The following is a 21,754-nucleotide window of genomic DNA, read 5'->3' on the forward strand; positions in this document are numbered from 1 at the left end:
TGTACGCTATTTATTGCTTGCAGTGTTTTATTATTTTATTACCAATACGTCGTCTACGTAACGCGCCCAAAATTTTGGCATGATACCCCGCTTTTCAATTTCTTCTTCTATGCTTTTCATGAAAATTTCGCAAGGAGGATAATCGATTCCCCATTGCAGTTCCTGAAGTGATTTGGTAAAATTGGTCTCTTCAGATGAAGTAATTCTCATTCGTGCAGAGAGCTGTTAATTTTGCCTAGATTTCCGCCTTTTTTCTCTTTTTAAGTTCCACCCATTGTTCCGTTAGCCAATTCTCGAGCTTCCAAATGGCTTCTTTAGTTGGTATGCTCCGATATAAGGCTCACAGGTAGATACTAGACAGATACCACACCACAGCTACCGAACAAGTATAGGGTGTCCTTCGTCAGTACGTATGGGAACAGCGCTCTTAAGTCGAAGGATATTAGTATTTCGTCATTTTGTATGCTCCCGTATTGTTCAGTCAATCGATAACTTGCCCGCTGTTTCGCACTGTACGTTTTCAGATTATTAGGCCCAACCTTATCGCTTTTTCCAGGAGCAGTATTTTAGGTCGGGGAATTCATTGCTGCCATTGGATAGAGAGACAGAGCGGTTGGGCATTCTCAGTTCGGAGGCTTTTTTAATGATAGGATTACATCCTTTTAGAGACTTATCGTATACTTATTTGTTCATAATGACCACTGCGTTTCCTTTGTTCACTGCTAGGTAATATACTCGATTCTCTTCTCTTCTCTCCATAATAATTTTTTGGTGGTTAGTTGATTCTTTTTTCCACGGAGCCCTTCGCTTGGTGGAATCTAATAGTCGCCGGATTTCCTCTTGAAGCCCGTCCTCCTTGCCTTGTGTGGTGCATTTAATTCTCGCTTCGATGACCATTGTGGTGTCTTCTTTGGGAATAGTGAGGCCTTGTATGGGGAGCTTTAAGTCTTTGTTGAATAGCGATGGCTACTCCTGAGTGAAGTGTTTGTTAGATTTGTTGATTACATAGCTGGGGATGAATTCGTCCTCCGATTTTTCTATTATCTGCTGGTCCGTTTGTGTTATGGTGAATGCCTTTAGTTTAGCTTGCAAATTTGCGGGCAGAAGTGAAGGTTGTTGTTCAGTTTTTGAACAATTCCGCAATGCCATACGTTTTCCCTTTCCTAGTGATCGTCTATTATCAACTTAATGGTCTGCTCAAAAATTTGGACGAAAATTGAGATATACACTGAAGAGGGTTAGGCTACTGATGGATGCAGAGTTTTTCAAGATTATGGATAGAATTCTGTCAAGTCTGGCCAAACTTTCATTGTTACTCTGTTTGGTGGGCTTCGCGAGAGTTTTGAATTTAACGATGTTGACTTGTTGGATTGAGCTAACGTCTGTCTGGGAAGGACTTCTGTGGGAACAGTTCCGTCTGACTTTTTGAAAAAATGTTTATTAATGGATTGAAGAGTCCTAAGTCTCGCTCCTGTCAGGCTTTAATCTGAAGTGTGAGCGGATTTAGGTTCGATATAATTCACACATGTGTTGTATTTAGCGGATTATAAGAAGGAGCGTATAACACCTGCGAACCGCTTCGGTAACGCTGTTCCCAGAGAGAGGTGAGGCAGCGTCTAATGAGTTGCTTTTACCTTGGTACGAAACCGTAACCCGTCTTCGTTCCCTTTAAGATTTTGAAGTTTGGGTGGTAAACCTAAAAAGAGGAGTCTGTGGACTAAAAAGAGTAGGAGTATGTTGCTCTTCATTTGGTCCAGTCTGACATCAAGTGGATGCGGACTTAGGACTCCTCAATCCGTAAACCATGCTTAATGTCTGACCTATCCACTGCCACTTCTGCCTTCTGATCACAACAAGTACGGGTATCAGGCCTGTGCGCCGACCAAGTTTTAAGTTTGCAATGGTGTCAGGCTAGCGTATTCCGTGGTAACGAAGGCATGGAACGTCTGAGTGACAGTGGAGGTCACTTTCCATGTGCTACTTCCATATAGCAACATAGAAATAAGACTAGCACAGAACAGTCTCGACTTACTGTTGTAGTGAGATTACTGCATTTCCAGATGTTAAACAAAGCAGCAAAGACGGATCGCTGTTAAAGGGTCGGGCAATATTCAGTTCAGTCGGTAGAAACAACGGATATACAAATTGATCAACGCCTCCGATGCTCTGTCCATTAGTCAAAATCGTCTCTGCGAATAGATTAATAGATATTCTTTTCAGAGAGTTTACAAGGCTGATTCCTACAAAGATAATCTATGATTGATTGATTGATTAATTATGACTGCACAAGGGAAAGTTTTAATTATAATTGATAAAAATGCCCAAGTAAATGTTATAAAGTTTTGGCTATACTGTTTTTAATAGCTCTGAGGTAATACTCCATTGCAGTATGTGTACTTTTCATATTTAAGGTTCCAATCGATCAGATGGATGAAGATTTAGGAGGATAAAAATTGAAGGCAAAAGTTTGAAAGCAGTATTACTGGAGCAATTAGTACTACGCCAAGTGCGGCACTTGAAGCTATCTTAAATTTACCCCCCATTCACTTGGAGGTGAAACGAAAAGCGGCCAACGACGCATATAGGCTCGATACCATTGGGGCGTGGAAATGGTCGCCTTTCCAAACGGTCAAACGGTCATTCGTCTATCTGGAAATTCCTTGGAAAAAATCCGGTAGCCCTGATGCCGACCGATCATCTGGTTTCCAGATTCGTCGAAGAATGGTTGACAAGTAGCCATGAGTCTTTTCAGATGACAGACCTAATAATCTTCACCGACGGGTCAGTCATGGAAGATGGATCGGGCGGAGGGGTGTTCTCGGAGAATCCGATTATAGAACTGGCCCGACCCCTCGAAAAGATGACGACCATATTCCAGGCGGAGATATATGCCATTTCATTGGCAGCAGAAGAATGTCTGCGACAAAAATGGAGGGGTCGTACTATTCGAATCTGTTTCGACAGTCGGGCGGCATTATCAGCACTAAATGGCAACAACATATCAAGCCAGTTGGTGTGGAGTTGTCATCAGGTGCTGCTGAAACTTGGCCGACTGAGCGAAACATTCCTGATGTGGGCGCCGGGGCACTCTAACATCGCCGGTAATGAGGAGGCTGACAGACTAGCTCGCTAAGGGTCTGGATCCACAATGGTGGGGCCAGAACCAGCTCTTGGAATCCGACCATCTACTGTCAAATCTACTCTGAAGGGTGAAATTGCAAGGATTCATGCAACCGAGTGGAGAAATTTGGACTCTTGCCGGCAAGCGAAAATCCTTGTGAAAGAGCCTAGGGACACTAGAGCGGCATTTTTGTTGTCCCTTAAGAAGCGGGACATGAAAACCCTAGTAGGGTTTTTGACGGGACCTTGCCCCTTAAACTACCATATGGAAAAGATTGGGGTAGTGGTTTCGGCTATGTGCAGCCAATATGAGGAGGAGAAGGAGACGGCCCTGCACTTTTTATGCAGCTGCCCAGCATCCTCAGATCTCAGACGAAGACACCTTGGCAAGGTTTTCTTCAATGAGAATCTGCACACTCTCTGCCTCTGGAGAATGTTCTAAGATTCGCTAAAGCCTGCGAACACCGTAGGCGGGAAGCCATTGAATAGGCAACTCACGGGGATAGTACAATGGGCCTAACAATGGCCTGAGTGCTCGGAGCTGCGGCTCCCCCCAGTTAACTAAACTAAACTAAACTTGAAAGTAGTACTTAAGTTCCTGCTATGTGTAAGTACTGTTTCGACATAACGTTTGTGATGTTATTTTATATCAATAAATATGATATTGTTTTGATAATGATGATCGAAACCATGAATCTGTCTCTATATTATAACCTTCTGTGAAGCAAGTCATCTACAGTCCATCACATTATCATTTTTCAACGATAAGCTCCCGCCTTCGCATTCGTGCTCCCACTCTAGTGGAGCTCAGTATTCCACTTTTAATCATTTTCTTTTCATTTTTCACTTTATTTCCGTGTGCTTTCATCGTGTAATCTTTACGTGATGCACATTATTGAAATATCATGGAAAAATAAATATAATATAAAGTGATGTGTTCAGGCATTGGTAATTCACTCGCAATATGTATTAAGGTTTTTGCATTTGCAACAGAAGCATCCCAAAGATTGGACGAATTGCATTCCGTTCCAGTTCAGAGAAATTCTAAACGCAATACCGTTCTGAAGAAAGTAGGACTCTGGAAGCAGCTTCAACTAAGGAGTTTAAATAACATATTCTTCCGGTGTTTTGCAGGATGGTCATGCAAAAGTTCTCCATGGTTTTGATTGCTCTGACGCTGGTTTTCATCACCAATAATATCGGCTTCGCTTTAAAGAGATCGTGTGGATCGCTTCTGACTAGCAGGCTGTACAAAGTTTGCCAAGACCTTGGAGGTTACAATGTCTTCAGAGATGGTGAGAATTTTTGCTTCCATAGATTTTTCTGCAATATGATCAAAAATACTCGATTTCAGATGGTCACCCTCGAAGGCAACGCAGATCGATAGTTGAGGAATGTTGCAGAAACGCTTGTTCAGATAAGGATGTGAGCCAATACTGTCGAATCAAGAGTACCAAGGAAGACTTCAGGTGAATATTTTCAGGACTTAAATTAATTAATTACTAATTAATACAATAAATTAATTAAATAAAATAAATTAATTAAATAAAATAAATAAAATAAATTAAATTAATTAATTAAATTATTTAATCCTCAATATTCATCCCACTTGATTATAGCCAGTGGTAACTGAACTAATTCTCATTTTTTTCCTTTTCAGCGAAGAAATTCCAGAACCTGTTCCAAACGAGATCCCGAAAATAACCTCTACTACGGAGCCCTATCAAATTAAGAAAGTTATTGACATCACAGAGATTACATCCGACTATCCTCCCATTTTATTTGGGACTGTATCCCCGGAGTATACTGGCAATTCAATGTCTCCCCAAATATCCAAATATTATGATTATCAACCCTTCGAGGATCATACTCAGTAGACAAGCAGTCGCTTGGTGGCAGTGTAATATTCCGCATACATCCTGTGAAATTTGTGATAAAATTGTATAGAAAAGTGCAAGCGAAATGTGATAACTGATTTTCAAAAAATCAATTTAAATTTCAAATATAGTAAGTGAAATTATTGCAATACTTCCTGCGAAAGTGTTGGTGTTTATCCCAGTGTGTACCAAGTCATCGTAAGTACATCGGAAGCCAAAGAGGACGAATAAATCATGAAATTCGTCTGAATCTTTTGTTTTAATTTATTATCGTATTTTAGAGAAGTCGTTAATCCTTGAGATAGTGCAGACAGGAGTGAAAAAGATCAAACGTATGGGGTTTTGAAAATGTGATCCTTGAAAGGTGTTTCCATTAATAGGAATTTTAGGGGATTTTCCGAAGGAGGGGAGGGGGGGGGTCTGCAATTTTTCCTCCAAATATAGTCATGTGGGGTGTCAAATGAAAGGCGTCAATTAGTACTTTCCAAAGCATTTCTGATATTTGATGCAAAAAGTGGGAGTTCGGAGCTGGAAAATTATCACATGGTATAATTCTCTGAAGCTACTCGAATCGAAAAATCTGGGAAAAATCCCTTAGTTGCCAACATACGATGTCTAGTTGCCAAAATATCTGCTCAGATAAAGTCAATAATACTATATTTCGGAATGAATGAATGAAATTTTGTAGTATTATAAGGCCTACAAATAAGTTCTTTCGGTTTTTTGTTTAAATTTGAAGCTTTATTGTGAAAAATTGGTTAAACATTCATTGTTCAAAGTATTGCCCATCGCTAGCCACAACTTTCTTCCATCTTTCAGGCAATTCATAGATACCATCGCGCCAAAAATTGGCCGGCTTTGCCCCTATCCACTCATCGAGGCATTTTTTGAGTTCGTCGTAATTGGAGAAGTGTGGAACCGGAGACCGGAACAAATAGTAATCAGAAGGAGCAATGTCAGGAGAGTACGGCGGGTGGGGTAGGAGTTCCCATTTCAACGTTTCTAGATATGTTTTAACGGGCTATGCAACATGTGGACGAGCATTGTCATGTTGCAAAATAACTTTATCATGCCTTTGCTGGTATTGCGGCCGTTTTTTCTTGAGTTCGCGGCTCAAACGTATCATTTGACGTCGGTAGAGTTTGCCCGTGACCGTTTCGTTCGGTTTTAACAGCTCATAGTATACCACACCCAGCTGGTCCCACCATATACACAGCATGATCTTCACACCATGAATATTCGCTTTGGCCGTCGATGATGAGGCATGGCCGGGGTATCCCCACGTTGCCCGACGCTTGGGATTATCGTAATGGATCCACTTTTCATCGCCAGTAACTATTCGATGCAGAAACTCCTTCCTTTCTTGTCGTTGAAGCACTTGTTGGCACGTGAAAAAACGGCGTTCGACGTCTCTTGGCTTCAGTTCATATGGAACCCAATTTCCGACCTTTCCGATCATTCCCATTGTTTTTAAACGGTGGGAAATGGCTTGCTGAGTGACTCCAAGGGTTTTTCCAAGTTCTTCTTGCGTTTGCGATGGATCTTGATCGAGTAATGCCTTTAATTCTTCATCTTCAAAAAATGTTGGCCGTCCGGCGCGCTCTTCGTCTTCCAAATCAAAATTGCCACTTTTAAACCGTCCAAACCACATCTGACACGTTCGCTCAGATAGAGCATGGTCACCATAAACTTCTACCAAAATGCGATGACTTTCGGTTGCTTTTTTCTTCACATTGAAATAATGAAGTATGATAGAACTCCCCGCAAAAACACATTATTTGGTATAAAATTGGCCATTTTCGTTGATGAAAGAAGCATTGTTGTTTACACTTCAATTAAATAATTTATACTGACGTTTGTGCCTATTGACAGTATCTTTCCGATGAATGTTTGGAAATGTGGATCAATTGAATAAAAAACAAGCTACGCCATCTATTGTGAAAACCGACAGAACTTATTTGTAGGCCTAATATGTAATGAACTAATGGGAATTGCGATGGTCAAATGACTATCCTGAGTGGCTGAAGACAACCTAGAGGGAAGAGCTCTCCTAAAACCTAAAATGTTGGCGAAACTGACTGTGAAGGTCCGCCCGCGAATACTAAAACTCCATCGTCGCGTTCGGTCGACATGTGTTTGCACACCTCTGTGCTAGCCAGGTTCGGGATTGTCGGGGGGCGGGGAGTCATTTGAGCCCTACGATCCCTCACGTGTCATTATACAGAATTCACGTGTCTATACCAGTGCGTGGGTCCGCAGAGTTTGACTTTGGGGGAGATAGCGGAGTCTTTCTTAAGGATGGGCCATAAGGTTTTTAGTCCTGTTAGGGTTTTTGCGATGATGGAATTTACCTGGGGCACGGGTGATAGGCGGGTATTGAGGGTTATTCCCAGGTATTTAGTGGATTGGACGGAGGGAATGGTGGATGTTCCGATTTTGATCTTGAGGTTGCGGGTGTCGGCTCGCATCTTGCGGGTAAAGGTGGCTCTACTGCGGAAGACGATGGCTTCACATTTGCTGGGGTTGAGGAGGAGTTTCCAGGATTGGAGGAATTTGTTGAGCGTTAGGATTGTGGTACTTATGCGGTTTTGGGCGGATTGTATGTTTCGGGACGAGGTGTAAAGAATCAAGTCGTCAGCGTATTGGACAGTTTTGACCGTTAGTGGAGAGTTGGTGGGGTGTTGGAGTGGTATATCGGCGGTATAAAGGGAAAATAGAGTTGCTGACAGTACTGAGCCTTGGGGGATGCCTGCTGGTGGATTGTATGGGTCGGATAGGGTATCGTGGATACGTACTCGGGCTTGACGGTCGGACAGGTAGTTGATGATGAGTTTGCATAATTGGGGATGGAATTTGAAAGTGTGGGAGAGTTAGTAGGTGAGGCCTTCGTGCCAGACTGTGTCGAAGGCTTTTTGGATATCAAGGAGGCAAGCGGTGGTGGGGATGTTGTTGTTTATCTGGGTTAGGATGCCGGTTTTGAGAACTAGGATGGCGTGTGAGGTGCCGTGGCCACGCCTGTTGGCAAACTGGAAGGGGGGGATAATGTCGTGGTCGGTGATGTGTTGGAGCATGATGTCGTGGATGACGTGCTCGAAAATTTTCGATGTCACGTTGAGAAGGGAGATGGGGCGGTAGCTGCTTGGGGAGGCCGAGGGCTGATCCTTTTCTAGGATTGGAACGATATGGGATTCTTTCCATGGAGAGGGAAAGTATGCAGATAGCAAGCATTGGTTGAAGAGTTGGGCGAGGAATGGGCATAGCGATTTTGTACATTTTTTTAGGATGATGATAGGGATATGGTCAGGGCCAGATGACTTTTTGTTGTTTCGGGAAAGGATGATGGATTCTACTGTCTGGGGTCATTTTGCACTATTAAACGCATTTTTTACGTCGAGGGTTATTACTGGGCAGCATTTTCCTTCTTGTATTGCAACCTGAACCAAACCGGTCACCATAGTGATTGCGTTGACAGTTGATTTTGCCTTACGAAATCCGTTTTGTTCGTCGGAAAGGCCTCCTTCCTTTCCCGCAACAGCGAGCTGTCTGTTGTATATTACTCGTTCAAATATTATAGTTTACCAATGGTATTGACCAGACATATCGGTCTATATGAGGAGGAGTCACCCAATGGTTTACCTACCTTCGGAGTGAGTATGACCTTTTGTAGCTTCCATTACTCAGGAAGTTCTCCTTTCCTAAGGCATGCTGTGAAAACTTGGACAAATACACCTGATGCTGTCCTGGCGGCTACTTTCAGGGCAATATTAGGGGTACCATCCGGTCCAGGAGTCTTTTTTTCAGTCAATATTTTCGCTGCGTCTAGAACGCAGGATTTAAATGTACTGCAGGAAGACTTGTACAGTTTACTGGGAAAAGAGGGAAGAGAGCACCATCCTTTTCTGCCTCTAATGTAAACTCCATTTTATGATGAATCTGGTTTATTGAGGAGATGACCCTGTCGTTTAGGTATTATTCCTCTTGACTCAATTTCTTTTTCCATTGATCCATGAACCTGTTACTGAGTAACGGCGAGCGAGGGTTCCCCAGCGCTACCCACGAAGTTGTTTTGTAGAATTTATCCCGAAACGTAAAATAGTTTTTATTCATACAGAGCCTGGCAAGGTTTGCATAAAGTAGAAGTTTTATTTTCCATTCTGGGTCAGATCCAAACTGGTTCAGCCATCTTTTGAGTCCGAAAATTGACTCTTTCACTGGGGTGTTGGGAAACAATGCGTTCACGTCGAACAATACCATCACCCATCCTGTCAATGAGTTGCAGCTTCTGGATTAGTTCGTGAGAGTTAGCCACTGAATACTTACTGTTCGTCGTCCCAAGGGCCTGGCACTCATTGATCAACCACTTGGCGATGTTATACGTCGGTGAGTTCAAATCGGTAAAGATTTCTCACATATCGTCCTCTACCTTGTGGATTTTCAGTTGACATCTGATTCTTGGAACCGCCGGATTTGGCATTCGGAGTCGTTCAATGGTCGGGAATACAACACTAGCATCCTTCAGCGCTCGATTACGTTAATTACGTAATTATCAATATGGGTTATTATTATTTACCTACGGACTCGATTCGTTTTTTTTATTTTTTGAGAATTGTGGGGTCCTAAGTCTGCATCAATTTGATGTCGGACCGAACCAAATGGAGAGCAACTCAGACCAGTCAGAAGATGATTTAGGTGGGTTGTTCAGGAATATCCAAAGCTGCAGGGCTGCGAAAAGGAAGATAAATTCACTTATTTACTCTTACTTCTAATGCCGGCTCCACACGTTTGCCGCTTGCCGCTAACTTCAAAGCTCCACAAAAATTTCGCGGACCACATATAGCTATCCATACGTTTGCAAGTGCGTTAGTGTTTTCTGAGCTGGCAAACAAATTACCTTTGATTCAAGTGGTGGCAAACCTACATAAGCCAATCCAAACACTCTAACACTTTGAATTTGCAATAGGAGCGATGGAGCCTCGGACTGGATAGAATTTAAAACGAGGAACCTACCATATTAAGCCAGAGGGGACCACTTACAATTAAATTCCTCATACGCTAATCGAACGTCGCCGACTTCCAGCGTCAATGAACGTCAGAACCTATAGGGGAGCCAATATTGACTCAGATTACTACCTCGTTAGCATGAGGCCCCGGGCTCGAATAACGAAACCACCCTGAATCCCTTCTGACAATTAGGTGAGAGTAAACACTGAAGCCATACAGAAAAAAATGCGTCGCAACAGCACGCGGAGAGACCGCTAATTGATAAGCTTGGGATAATCAACAGGTCAGAGAACTGGAGATGTACAATGACAGCGTAATCGTATCAGGGGCGAAAGTTTTACCAGCAAGTGAGCAATTATAGAAGTATGGAGGGAAAATATATAGGTTATTCTATATATTTTTCGTTATCTTGCTAGCCACCAAGGAGGCGTCATTCTGTGTATGAAAAAACTCACCGTCTCCTCATCAACTTCAAGGCAACCTTAGAGAATTCGGTAGGTCAACGAAATTGATAAGACTGATTAGGTTGACTCTGGTCATCAACAATAAGACAAGGGGATGGAGCACGCATTATTTGAAACCTGGCCTTGGACAGAAGTGATCCGTGGTGCTGATGTAAATGTAGGAGATACCATCCTCTTCAAGTCAACCAGGTTACTAGCCTATGCTGAGATGTACTCTCCACCTTCAGGACAGTTGAAGATAAGGATACAATTTGAAAATCGTTGACAATTTCTCCTATATAGCGTCGAAAATTACAACAAGCTTCCTAGACCGGATAACGGTTATTGCGCCGTTGATGATGATGGTAATGAACATACTCCTTGACCAAATTGCCCTCTAAAGTACCTTTAGCAGACTTGATCCAAGGAGGTTTTGGAAAGAGGGGATTCCTCCCAGGCCTGTAGTTTTCTAGGGGGGTCGGAGTAGAAATTTGAAGGAAACGAGGATAATATGGGGTCTCGCGTAATTTTCTTTCCCCTCTAATTTTCAACCAGGGTGGGGGGGGGGGGTGAAGTGCTGGTCTTGTAAACCACTTTCCATTGACCGGAACAAATGATAGTCTGAAGGTGCAATCTCCGGAGAGTAAGGCGAATGAGGTAAAACTTCCTAGCCAAGCAACTCCAACGTTTCTTTTATGATTTTCGTAGTATGTGTTCTAACGTTGTCGTGAAACAAAATCATGTTCATGTGTCATTTGGTCTATTCAGGTCGTTTACTGTGCAAAACGCGACTTAAAACGGTCATTTGCTTTCGATATCGTTCAGCTATCACAGTTGGATTTGGTTGCAGAAACTCGTAATACAACACAACTTGCTGGTCCCACCAGATACACAACATAAGGTTCATGCCGTGAATTTGTTTTGATGTTTATGTTGACGATTCACGTAGCTTCACTTTTGCTTTTTTCGCTTAAGATTATCATAGCTTATCCACTTTTCATCACTGGTAATTATTCGATACAAAATTTACTTCTTTTTGCGTCCTTTAGGAAGCAGTTGACAAGTGGCTAATCGCCTTTTTTGCTGTCTTTCCGTTAACTGGTGCGGTGCCAAATTTCCTTCTTTTTAGATGGATCCAAGTTTGTAGACGCGTTAATCCATTCCCTGCTTCTGCTAGTGTGTGCTTAACGCCATAAGCTTCAACAAACTATCTATGACTTTCAGCGGCACTTTCTTCAATTTGCAAAAGTATAGCAGAACATCCCCCAAATGCTGCTTTGTAGGAACTAAATTTTCCATTTTCGGATGATTAAAAAAATACTCTGCACACTTCAACTATCTGTCAAATATAAAATATTGCAGCTTGACTTGTCAATAATATGATATGATATTATAGCGTTAACATTTCTACAAAAAAAAACACATCAGTGTCATTTCTTGTAAAACGCCTGTTATTTATTTCGCCGCCTAATACTTTTAATTTTGTCCGTTCTGTCTATTTTGTCTGTTTTCGTCTAGCTTTTATTCAATCAGTTTCATTATATTTTTTGTTTTGGATGCTGGGAGTTCTGAGTCCGCATGCACTTGATAACGGACCGGACCGTCAGTCATATTTTTTGATAAACTTGGGTGTTAAACCCAAAAAAGGTGTCCGTCGAGAGAGGAAGAAAGTTGCTTCCCAAGGGGTCCAGGACTCCCATCCTCAACAAAAAATTCACTTCGGCCTGGTTTAGGTCTGAACTTACGACGGATTTCACTTCAATATAATTCGCACTTATATCGTGTTTACGATTATATATAAATGGAGCGATTACCACCTGTCCCTGCTCCCAGGGCAGAGGTGAGGCAGCGTCATTTTGATTTGCTTTGTTGTGCTATGACGGTGGAAGGCGTTCCTTTGGCGTCAAGTCCCCAATTCTGTTATCAACACAAGAGATAGAAATACTTTTGTTTCAATATTTTCTTGCATATGCTATCATTTTTGGAGCAGCAAAAAAAATTTGTTTCACCTAATATGGTTGTTGCTGTTTTTTAAATTGCTGTTAATCTGGAAACGGACAAAGAGAAACCAGATCTACCGAACTGAAACCTTAAATTTTTCAGTTGTTTTGGGGAATTACGATTGTTAACCTTCCGCCTGACCTGCAGCTCACCATTATCTGCAGAATTCTAAATGAATTTACTGCTAAATAAATGCACGAGTGCTATTACCATACAATACTCTGCAAAAATAAACAGATTATTTAGTGCAGAAATAAAAATGAAAAGAATTTCTGGTCTCCGCTAATTTTTTTTAAGTTACTGTATTTCGGGAACCAACTGTCCTTTTCATCAGTGTGCACTCTTGCAAGAGCCCGTCGTTGGCCGACTGCGGAATTATGCAAGCTGTCCGATGAAAGGAAAAGATTGAAGGTTCTTTTGGGCACTGCGAGGGATGGCGACTGTGGGCGCTGGAATTTTGGTACCCTGCGAAATCCCGGGAAGCTCAACCTAGTCTGTGCCGTTACAAAAGGGAATTTGTTATTGCGCTGGTTACGTAAATACTGGGTGCGGCAGCATAACTTCCTTTTTTAAAATGCGCGCCACTCAGTTAGTTGATGTCATAGCGGAGCGCTAGTGGTCTCGTTCAAGAGGGGATACTGTAAAGTTTTGTCCCAACACGGTTCAGTCGCCATCATGCGTTGGAATAGTGAAGAGCGTGCCTTTGCCGTTGAGGTTTACTTTTCAAGCGGATGTTCGGTTATTGCAACATAGCGTGCATTTCGGAATCGCTTTAATTTAGCCCCGTTGGCTCCCGTCCAAGGCCGCAAATCAATTGTTACATGGGTCACTTCATTCAGACAAACTGCAAGTGCGACAAAAGGAAGAACTGAAGTCCCTCGGCCCGTTAGATCACCTGAGAACATTGAAGGAGTGAGAGCGTCAATGTTGCGATCGCCACGGCGTTCTGCGCGCAAACACGCATCTGCCCTTGGACTATCCGATCGTTCTGTGAGAAGAATTCTTCGTGATGATCTTCATTTTCATCCCTATAAGATGGCGATAGTGCAGGAACTTTCAGAACGTGACTTCAATTCTTGGATGAACGCGTGTGAGCTTCTTCTTGATGTCGTTCTCGAGGGTGCTATTGTTTTTTTTAGCGATGAAGCCCATTTTCATTTGTGTGGGTCGGTTAACAAACAAAACATGCGCTACTGGGCTGACACCAACCCTCGAGAATTGCATCAAAAGCCTTTACATTCACCCAAAGTCACAGTGTGGTGTGCAATTTCCTCAGCTGGAATTATTGGTCCCTGGTTTTTTGAGGAAAATGAGGTTACAGTGACAGTGAATTCGGACCGGTATGTAAACATGCTACAGAATTTTTTTTCCACGGCTAGAAAATTTGGATTTGGGGGACACTTGGTTCCAACAAGGCGGTGCAACAGCACACACTTCAAGAGCATCGATGACTGTTTTGAGGGAACACTTTCCAAACAAAAAACAATGTAAATAAAAACTTTAGACATGTACCTACATTATAAAAAATAAATAAATATTTTCCGATGCATACAATAGTTTTTATTGAGTTTTGAAAAAAGGAAGTTATGCTGCCGCGCCCCGTATAAGCTGCCGCAGATCGCAATGATTTCAGAAGTGTATACCCCATCATTAAATAACTTGGATGTGGTGGCAAATTTTTTGATGGTACAGTAAGCCCCAACATGATGAGCAGCTGAGGAAGTGGAAGGAATCCGTCACCACGGTTCTTAACAGTATAACATACGGTGAAGTTCCGGAACAAAACCGCTGGGCTCCCCGTGGAGCTATTTATTACTGCTCCTCCCCTGCCCTTTTCTACAGATCTGTTACTTCCGCTGGGAGCCCAAGACGTTTTCCAGAGAGTGGAAGAGCAAGGTGATGGTTAAGCTTCCAAAAAAAGGGCCCCGCCTTGAGTGTGACAATTGGAGTTGTATCTGTGCTCTCCCTATCGTCGCAAAGATAATAGTTAAAATAATCCAGGAACACATCGAGGAGCATGTCGAAATCGTGAAATGACATCTCTTGTGGAAGAATAAGTGAGCTCACTGAATGTTTTCACTATTCCTTAGCTGTATGCATTCGGATATTGGAATGGAGGAAAACCGCCCCGGATACAAATAACTATGTCCAAATTTTGAATGCATCACCCAAATCCAGTGTATTCCAGGCGGAAGTACTGGCGATATTGAAAGTCTGTCGATGGCTGGAGCGTGATTCGAGCCCCATGCGTAACATAGCCATTCTAACAGACAGCCAAGCGGCTATCAAGGCCTTGTACTCAATGATGACATCTTCCCGGTTGGTGGGGCAGTGCAGAGACGCGCTCAACCATCTGGGCGGCACGCTCAAGATCACTCTCCTCTGGGTTCCCGGGCATAGGAACATAGAGGGGAATGAGCGGGCTGACGAATTGGCCAGGCAAGGCTCTGCTCTTGGCAGTCCCTCGGGGAATACAGTCGATGTTCCGCTGGTGGCTGTCGAGTCTACTCGCACTACCTAGCAGCCGCGCGAAGGCTTACAAGCTGTGCCAAATCAAGGAGAATTTGGCCCGCTTATAACATAGCCCGATCACGAGAGCTCCTGTGCCAGACGCGTGCAAATGCATTTAAGATTACGGCGGTCTGCACGGGGCACTGGCCCATAGGGGACCATGCCGCTAGGCTCGGCTTACCCTACAACTCGCATTGCCGAAGCTGCGGAGAAGGAAGGGAAACCCTCATGCACTTTCTCTGCGATTGCCCAGCTCTGGCGCAAGTCAGGCTGCGGACACTGGGTAAACCATTCTTTGGGGACCTCAGTGAGATTTCTAGCTACAGGGTCGGAGAGCTGCTTTCCTTCGTGAATGCTACGGGCTGGCTCTGAAGATCCGAGCCAGCTGGACTCTGCTTCCCTGTTCCTATAACAACAGTCACGGTCTTAGGAGTTTGTGGCATCAAAACGGTGTACTAAAGCGCTAATTGGGCTCCTCGGAGCGGCCACTGATACCTACCTACCTACCCCCACCCAAATCCTGCGTGGAGCGAATGACTCTGCCTCGCGACTTCTGAAGCAGGGGCGTGGCTAATGATATGGCAAAATATGATTGCCACTACTAGACTCACTACGCGCTTATTTTTACAGCAAGGAGCAGGCGGCCCCCTTGAATGTGGCTGTTTGTAAGGATTTCGGGTTGACACCATTCAACTTGAATGTGTGGTTCTGCGTTCGTAACGTTAAAACATCTCATTTCTTACTGCGCTGTGATAGCATCCATGCAATACATGAACAGGCGTAGTGGTAGGTGATTCATCAGATTCTTGCATACAAGTATGGCCTGATCACGGGAACATATCCAGTTTATCGATATGTGCCTCTGTCAGCACCCAATAGTGCTGCTTATGGCTTGTATTATGATCGGGAATCTCTTACCTTCCTCCGTCAAGCTTGCTTCATAGGTTTTGAGTATATTTTTAAAGATCCTACTTTCCATCAAATTTAATATCAACGGGAGTAACCGTTTTTGAGAAGAATGTGTGTGATAGGCAGACAGACAGACAGTAAACAGAGTCCCTCCCGTATCACTTTAAAAAAAACTTTAGTCGATGGGTGTCCGGATGAGAATCTGAAAACCGAATAACAGATGGTACCTCGGGCGTACTTATCGCAAGCAAACACTCGAGCCAAAACAGGAAATTAAACGAAAAAATAAAAATAAGGGCTTGACCGTGCCTTTTGGGTTCCTAACCTTTTTGTCATAAAAAGGGAGGATGTCCCTGTTCTTATTGTGAGTTTTGTGGGTAAGAGAGAAGGAGATGAATGGGGTGTTCTCAAATCAAAGATTTTGGCCCAGATTCATGTTTGTATTTCAGAACTCATGCAAAATGACGAAATACAAGGAATTCAAGACAAAATAATTTTTAAGAGAAAAAAATAAAAAAATAAATTCAAAATAAAAAGAAAACACAAAAATTACGCTAAACGAACAAAAGTTAGTGAATAGGAAAAAATGGTGAACAACAACAATTGAAAATATGGAATGCGGGCTCCTTCCTTTTAGAGACCCCTGATGATGTTTTCGCCTATGTATAAAATATCCAAGATGCACATAAAATATTTTGTAAACTTGAAAACCTTTCCGTAATCTTCAATTTATCAAATAACAGATTATTATCGACAGGATGAGCTCTTACAAAACTTAAACAAACGGTGTAGTGACCGGGGCTTTGCACCGGAAGCCGAATTTAATTCACCTTCTTCGGGATTAATTTGATCAAATAATGCATTCTATAGTGTGCAATTACCTTAAAATTGGTCGCATATTGCACATTATTGAATGAATTCGGGGGAATTGATCCTGACATCTGATCCTGACAATTGATCCTGACATCTGATCCTGACATCTGATCTGCCGCATTCGCCAACACTACAGCGCATGTTGCTGACAACATAACCTCGAGAAGTTCACGGCTAAGTTTAGCCGGACCGGTTGATCGAGAGGCGGCTGATGGGCAGGGGAGGACAAAGGAACAAGGAGAACGGAGTTTTTGACAACGGTGTCGAAAGACTACAATGTCTCGTCGGATTTTCTGTAGATTATTTTTTTGTGCGGTTTTTTCTGAATTCTGTGGATGCGATAGCCGGAAAACTTGCAAAGTTATCCACCGAGCATGATGAAAGTACAAAACTTTGTCTGGGTCGAGTGGAAAATTTGGAATCGCAAAAAGGCCACTTACAGTTTTGAGTTCTTTCCTACGTCAGTTTCGCTTGAAAATGTTTTATTACACAAGGAGTTGAGTGAGTGAAAAAAAGGGGGATTTTCTGTCCGGTCGATTTTTGGGAGTGTGGAAAAAGAAAGTTCGTTGGTGATAATCAGAGAGTTCACTTGTGAAGGAGAATTGAAGCCTTACGCCAGCTTGGTGTCGAGGTGTTTGATATTTCCTGCGAAAAGGAGTTGCGAGGATATATACGGGAAAAGAGCAGCAAGATTTGAAGAACTTCTATACCACCATTAAGGACGTAGTCGAATTGAGTTCTACCGTGATTGCTCAGTGTTTCGCTCAGGCGGCCTTGAGGAGGCGTGAGGGAAGTCTAAGTCCAGGGGAGAGCCGAATTTGGATTCTATTCAGTCAATCTAGCGCTGCATTGGGCTAAACCGTGGTTCAAGTGCATTTTGTTTAAAAAAAGAAAATTTTGAAAATAGTTTCAAATCATAGTCAAATTTTCAGAAGAGCTACGGCAATAATTAGAGACCCAGATAAAGTGTCGGAATTCCCGAGCTGGGTAAAGCCAAACACATAGATCGTGAAGCACAAAAATTATGGAGGAAAAGTGTAGAAAGGAAATAAGCAGCGTTTTAAAGTTTTTGAAATTTTTGGGGAATATTTATCATAACAAAGTTACATGATCACCAGAGCTGAGAGTGAGGGTTTTATTTTGGATATTTTTCTTTATTATGATACTTATTTTTTTTCTTTCTTTTTGAATTGGTTCTTTCTATTCTTTCCATTTTAATTTTACTTTTTTTTTTATTCTGTTTCTTTAGATATTGGCTATTTAAATATTTCTACTTTATATTATTTTCTGCATGAGAAGTACAATCTTCTCATATTTTCTCACGCATGAATATAATGAATTAACTCTTTAGTCAATTTGAGAATTTCCTTCTTTTCTCCTCCCCCTTAACCCCGCAAAACTTTAACACAATAGGGACATCCTTCAGAATCATGACCCCTCAGAGGTCGCGCCGCAATAACCATCTGAGGCAGAAAGAACAGGGATCGAGACGGTGACCCATCGTGGATCCCCCTCCTCGATCGCGGCACTCTGGTCCGGAGTTTTTTTTCAGGTTTTAGCTCGTCATCATCATCATCATCAACGGCGCAACAACCGGTATCCGGTCTAGGCCTGCCTTAATAAGGAACTCCAAACATCCCGGTTTTGCGCCGAGGTCCACCAATTCGATATCCCTAAAAGCTGTCTGGCGTCCTGACCTACGCCATCGTTCCATCTTAGGCAGGGGGGGGGGGATGTTCTGAGCGTATGGGGCTATTCGGCCTAGCAAGATAGTGGAGAATATCTTATAGATGGTACTCAGCAACGTGATACCTCTATAATTGCTGCACTGTGTGATATCTCCCATTTTATGTATGAGACAGATAATGCCTCGTTGCCAATCGTCAGGCATTGATTCGCTGTCCCATACCTTGAGCACAAGTTGATGAACCACTTGGTGTAACTGGTCGTCTCCATGTTTAAACAATTCGGCTGTAATTCCATCGGCTCCTGGCGACTTATGATTTTTTAGCCTATGAATTGCACGGACTGAGAAAAGTACGTGTGACAGACAGACAAACAGACGGACAGACAGACCTGTGAGGAGTGGCCAGATTTCGCATCGGGCGTGACCCCAACTGGCGGATTGGCGCATATCTATTGATGTGTAAATATGTGTTCGTACACTTTTCTTTTCCCTCATCTCTGGTGCGTGGACTAAAATGGCTATGGGAAGGATACCAAGAACATAAAACCAGACGTGAGAAGGAGGAAACTTACGGTGCAGGGGCTCGGAACCCCAGTACCGGCGGCTTTCGGGAGTGAGCAAGCGGGATCCCGGTCGTCGATATCTCTCGGCCACAGTGCCTCGGTGGTGGACAACTTGGCCGCCTTGGCATATAATGTTACAAGTGATTTGGATCTGGAGAAGGAGGTGTTCAAGCGAAGTACGACCTTACCGAGAACATCAATAACATCAATAGCAGATTTTAGGACAACGAAAACCGTGACAACACCCACCGCATATGTTCAAGATGCTCGACAGCAGGAGGTGCTCCAGGAGCAAGCAAGGGATCCATTCAAAAGAAGCTCATGCCGTGTAAAAGGAGTAATCCTGCCGGGACTTATAGGGAGCAGAGTCCCGATCTGGACGAATTACCCTTCACCCAATTTGGGGCAAAAATAGTTGAGCTGTCCGAGTTCTTCAAAGACAAGCACAATTTGCACCAAGCCATAAAGAATATGGTGTGGGCTATTAGAGTCCTCTATAATAGATCGCAGATGGAGGAAAAGAATACTAAGGATACGCCGAACCCCGCTGCACCAACAGTGTCACAAACGACCCAAGTGACATCTAACCGTACTACCATAGAATCACGGCGAAATAAATGAGTACGTGAAAAAGAGGGGGATCCTTTAAATAGTCAGTAGGCGCCTAAGAGGAAAAACGCGGACAGGAAACTCTGAAAACCAGCACTAATAGCTCTGACGGAGGAAAGCGTACAGCGAATGTAGAAAAGTCGACCAGCGTTGCGAAGCCCAAGACGAACGGAAACGATGGATGGACTAAGGTTACCCGCAAAAAAACGAAACGAAAAGCAAAAGTGCGAACCCGTCCAGATGCGATTGTTATCTCCAGTAAGGTGAATCTGTCTTACGCGGAGATACTCAGAAAGGTCAAAGCGGATGAGTTCACGAAAAGCCTATGGCGGTACTCAAATGGCCACAATACGAGTACCAGCGGAGGCAGCCCAGAAGTTGTTGGCGGCCGGAGAAGTTCGGATTGGATGGGTTGTCTGCCGTTTAAGAGAACAGACCTCACTAAAGAGGTGCTTAAATGCCTCATGTTTGGGCACTTTGCGATGGTATGTACCAGCAGCATTGATCGATCTGATCGATGCAGAAGGTGTGGGAGAAGGGGCATATTGCCACAGAGTGCAATAAGGACCCCAAATGCTTATTGTGTGAGGTGAAGGGGGGCATATTGTCGAAAGTGGTAAATATCCGGAATTTAGGAAGGCGCGCACTGCAATGAGAAAATGAGGTTTATTCAAATAAACCGGAATCATTGCAGGGTCGCCCAGGATTTACTTGAGCAGACCTCGTTCGAATCTGAGATGGAAATCACCATCATAAGTGAGTGGGTCACAGATTCGACTGGTTGAGCGGCGATATCGGCCACAAAATGTACTGCAAGTCAGGCAGCCAGTGGCTTTATGTGGGCGGAAATAAGTGGTGTGTATGTATACTGCTGCTACGCCCCACCAAGTCTGACACTGTCTAAATTTAAGGAAGTGCTTGATAATTTTGTTCTCGACGCAAGGGAACGAAGTGCAAGAGTGATTGCTGGTCATTTCAATACTTGGGCCCTTGAGTGAGGTACCAGAGAATCAAATGCCAGGGGGCCCAGTTTATTAGAGGCTTTTGCGCAAATGGACATAGTTTTGGCTAACAAAGGTGCTGTAAACACCTTTCAGGTCAGGTTTGGTTGTAGACCTGACCTTTGTCAGCCCTTCGCTGGCGCGTGGCATGTCCTGGTGCGTCAGCGAACGCTACACCCACAGCGATCACCAATCTTCTTTGAGACATGTATCCAGCCATGTATTTGTCCGTCGTCTTCAGTTGGCGGGACCTCCAACTCGCCGATGTTCTTGTTGTTCAGTAGCTCATCAAAGTACTCAACCCATCGCTCTAATATGCCCATTCTGTCGGAAATCAGATTTCCCTCTTTGTCTCGGCAGCATGAGCATCGAGGTGTATAAGGCTTCATCCTGCTGACTTGTTGGTAAAACTTGCGCGCCTGGTGCGGTTGCTCCCTGTACTTTTCTAGTTCACAGACTTGTTGGTTCTCCCAGGCTTCCTTTTTCCGTCTGTGAAGTCGCTTCTCCGCTCGACGGAGTTCGTGATAAGTCTCTGCGCGTGCCCGCTTTCTTTGAGAATGCAACATTACTCGGTATGCGGCATTCTTCCGTTCCGTTGCTAGCTTACATTCATCGTCAAACCAGCCGTTCCGACTCCTTTTGCGGCTGGGGCCAAGTATGTTTGTGGCCATATCCATGATAACGTTCTTCAGGTGATTGTGAAGATCATTTGTTGATGCTTCATCTCCAGGTCCTCTGTTGACTGCGGTTATTGCGGCATCCATTTCCCTCTTATAGGTGTCGCGGAGGGTTGTGTTGTGGATGGCTTCAGTGTTCACTCTCACCTGATTGTCAGAGGAGATTCTAGGTGGTATTGTTATTCGAGCTCGGAGTACCATGCCAAGGAGATAGTGATCCGAGTCTATATTGGCCCTATATGTTCTGACATTCATCAAGGCTGAGAGGTGGCGGCGTTTGATCAACACGTGGTGAATTTGGTTGAAAGTGGCCCCGTATGTTTGTGGACCGCTTTCCGGCCAAACCAGGTACTTCCGACAACCATTTCGTGTGACCCTGCTAATTGAATAATCCACAGCCCGTTATCATTTGTTTTTTTCGTGTAAGCTATGGGAGCCAGCGTATCGCCTGAATACGGGCTCCTTCCCTACTTGGCTGTTAA

General features: G+C 43.5%; 1 protein-coding gene across 1 annotated transcript; it reads left to right on the forward strand.

Moving 5' to 3' along the window:
• The first annotated feature begins 3,986 nt into the window (after window positions 1–3,986).
• Window positions 3,987–5,148, forward strand: LOC119657300. The gene is made up of 4 exons (XM_038064146.1): window positions 3,987–4,190; window positions 4,255–4,415; window positions 4,475–4,589; window positions 4,781–5,148. Exons 2-4 carry the CDS (start codon window positions 4,256–4,258, stop codon window positions 4,995–4,997), a joined length of 492 nt encoding a protein of 163 aa, XP_037920074.1. The 5' UTR covers window positions 3,987–4,190; window position 4,255; the 3' UTR covers window positions 4,998–5,148.
• Window positions 5,149–21,754: the final 16,606 nt, after the last annotated feature.

This window comes from Hermetia illucens, chromosome 5 (assembly GCF_905115235.1).
Source record: "Hermetia illucens chromosome 5, iHerIll2.2.curated.20191125, whole genome shotgun sequence".
Taxonomy (NCBI): Eukaryota; Metazoa; Arthropoda; class Insecta; order Diptera; family Stratiomyidae; genus Hermetia; species Hermetia illucens.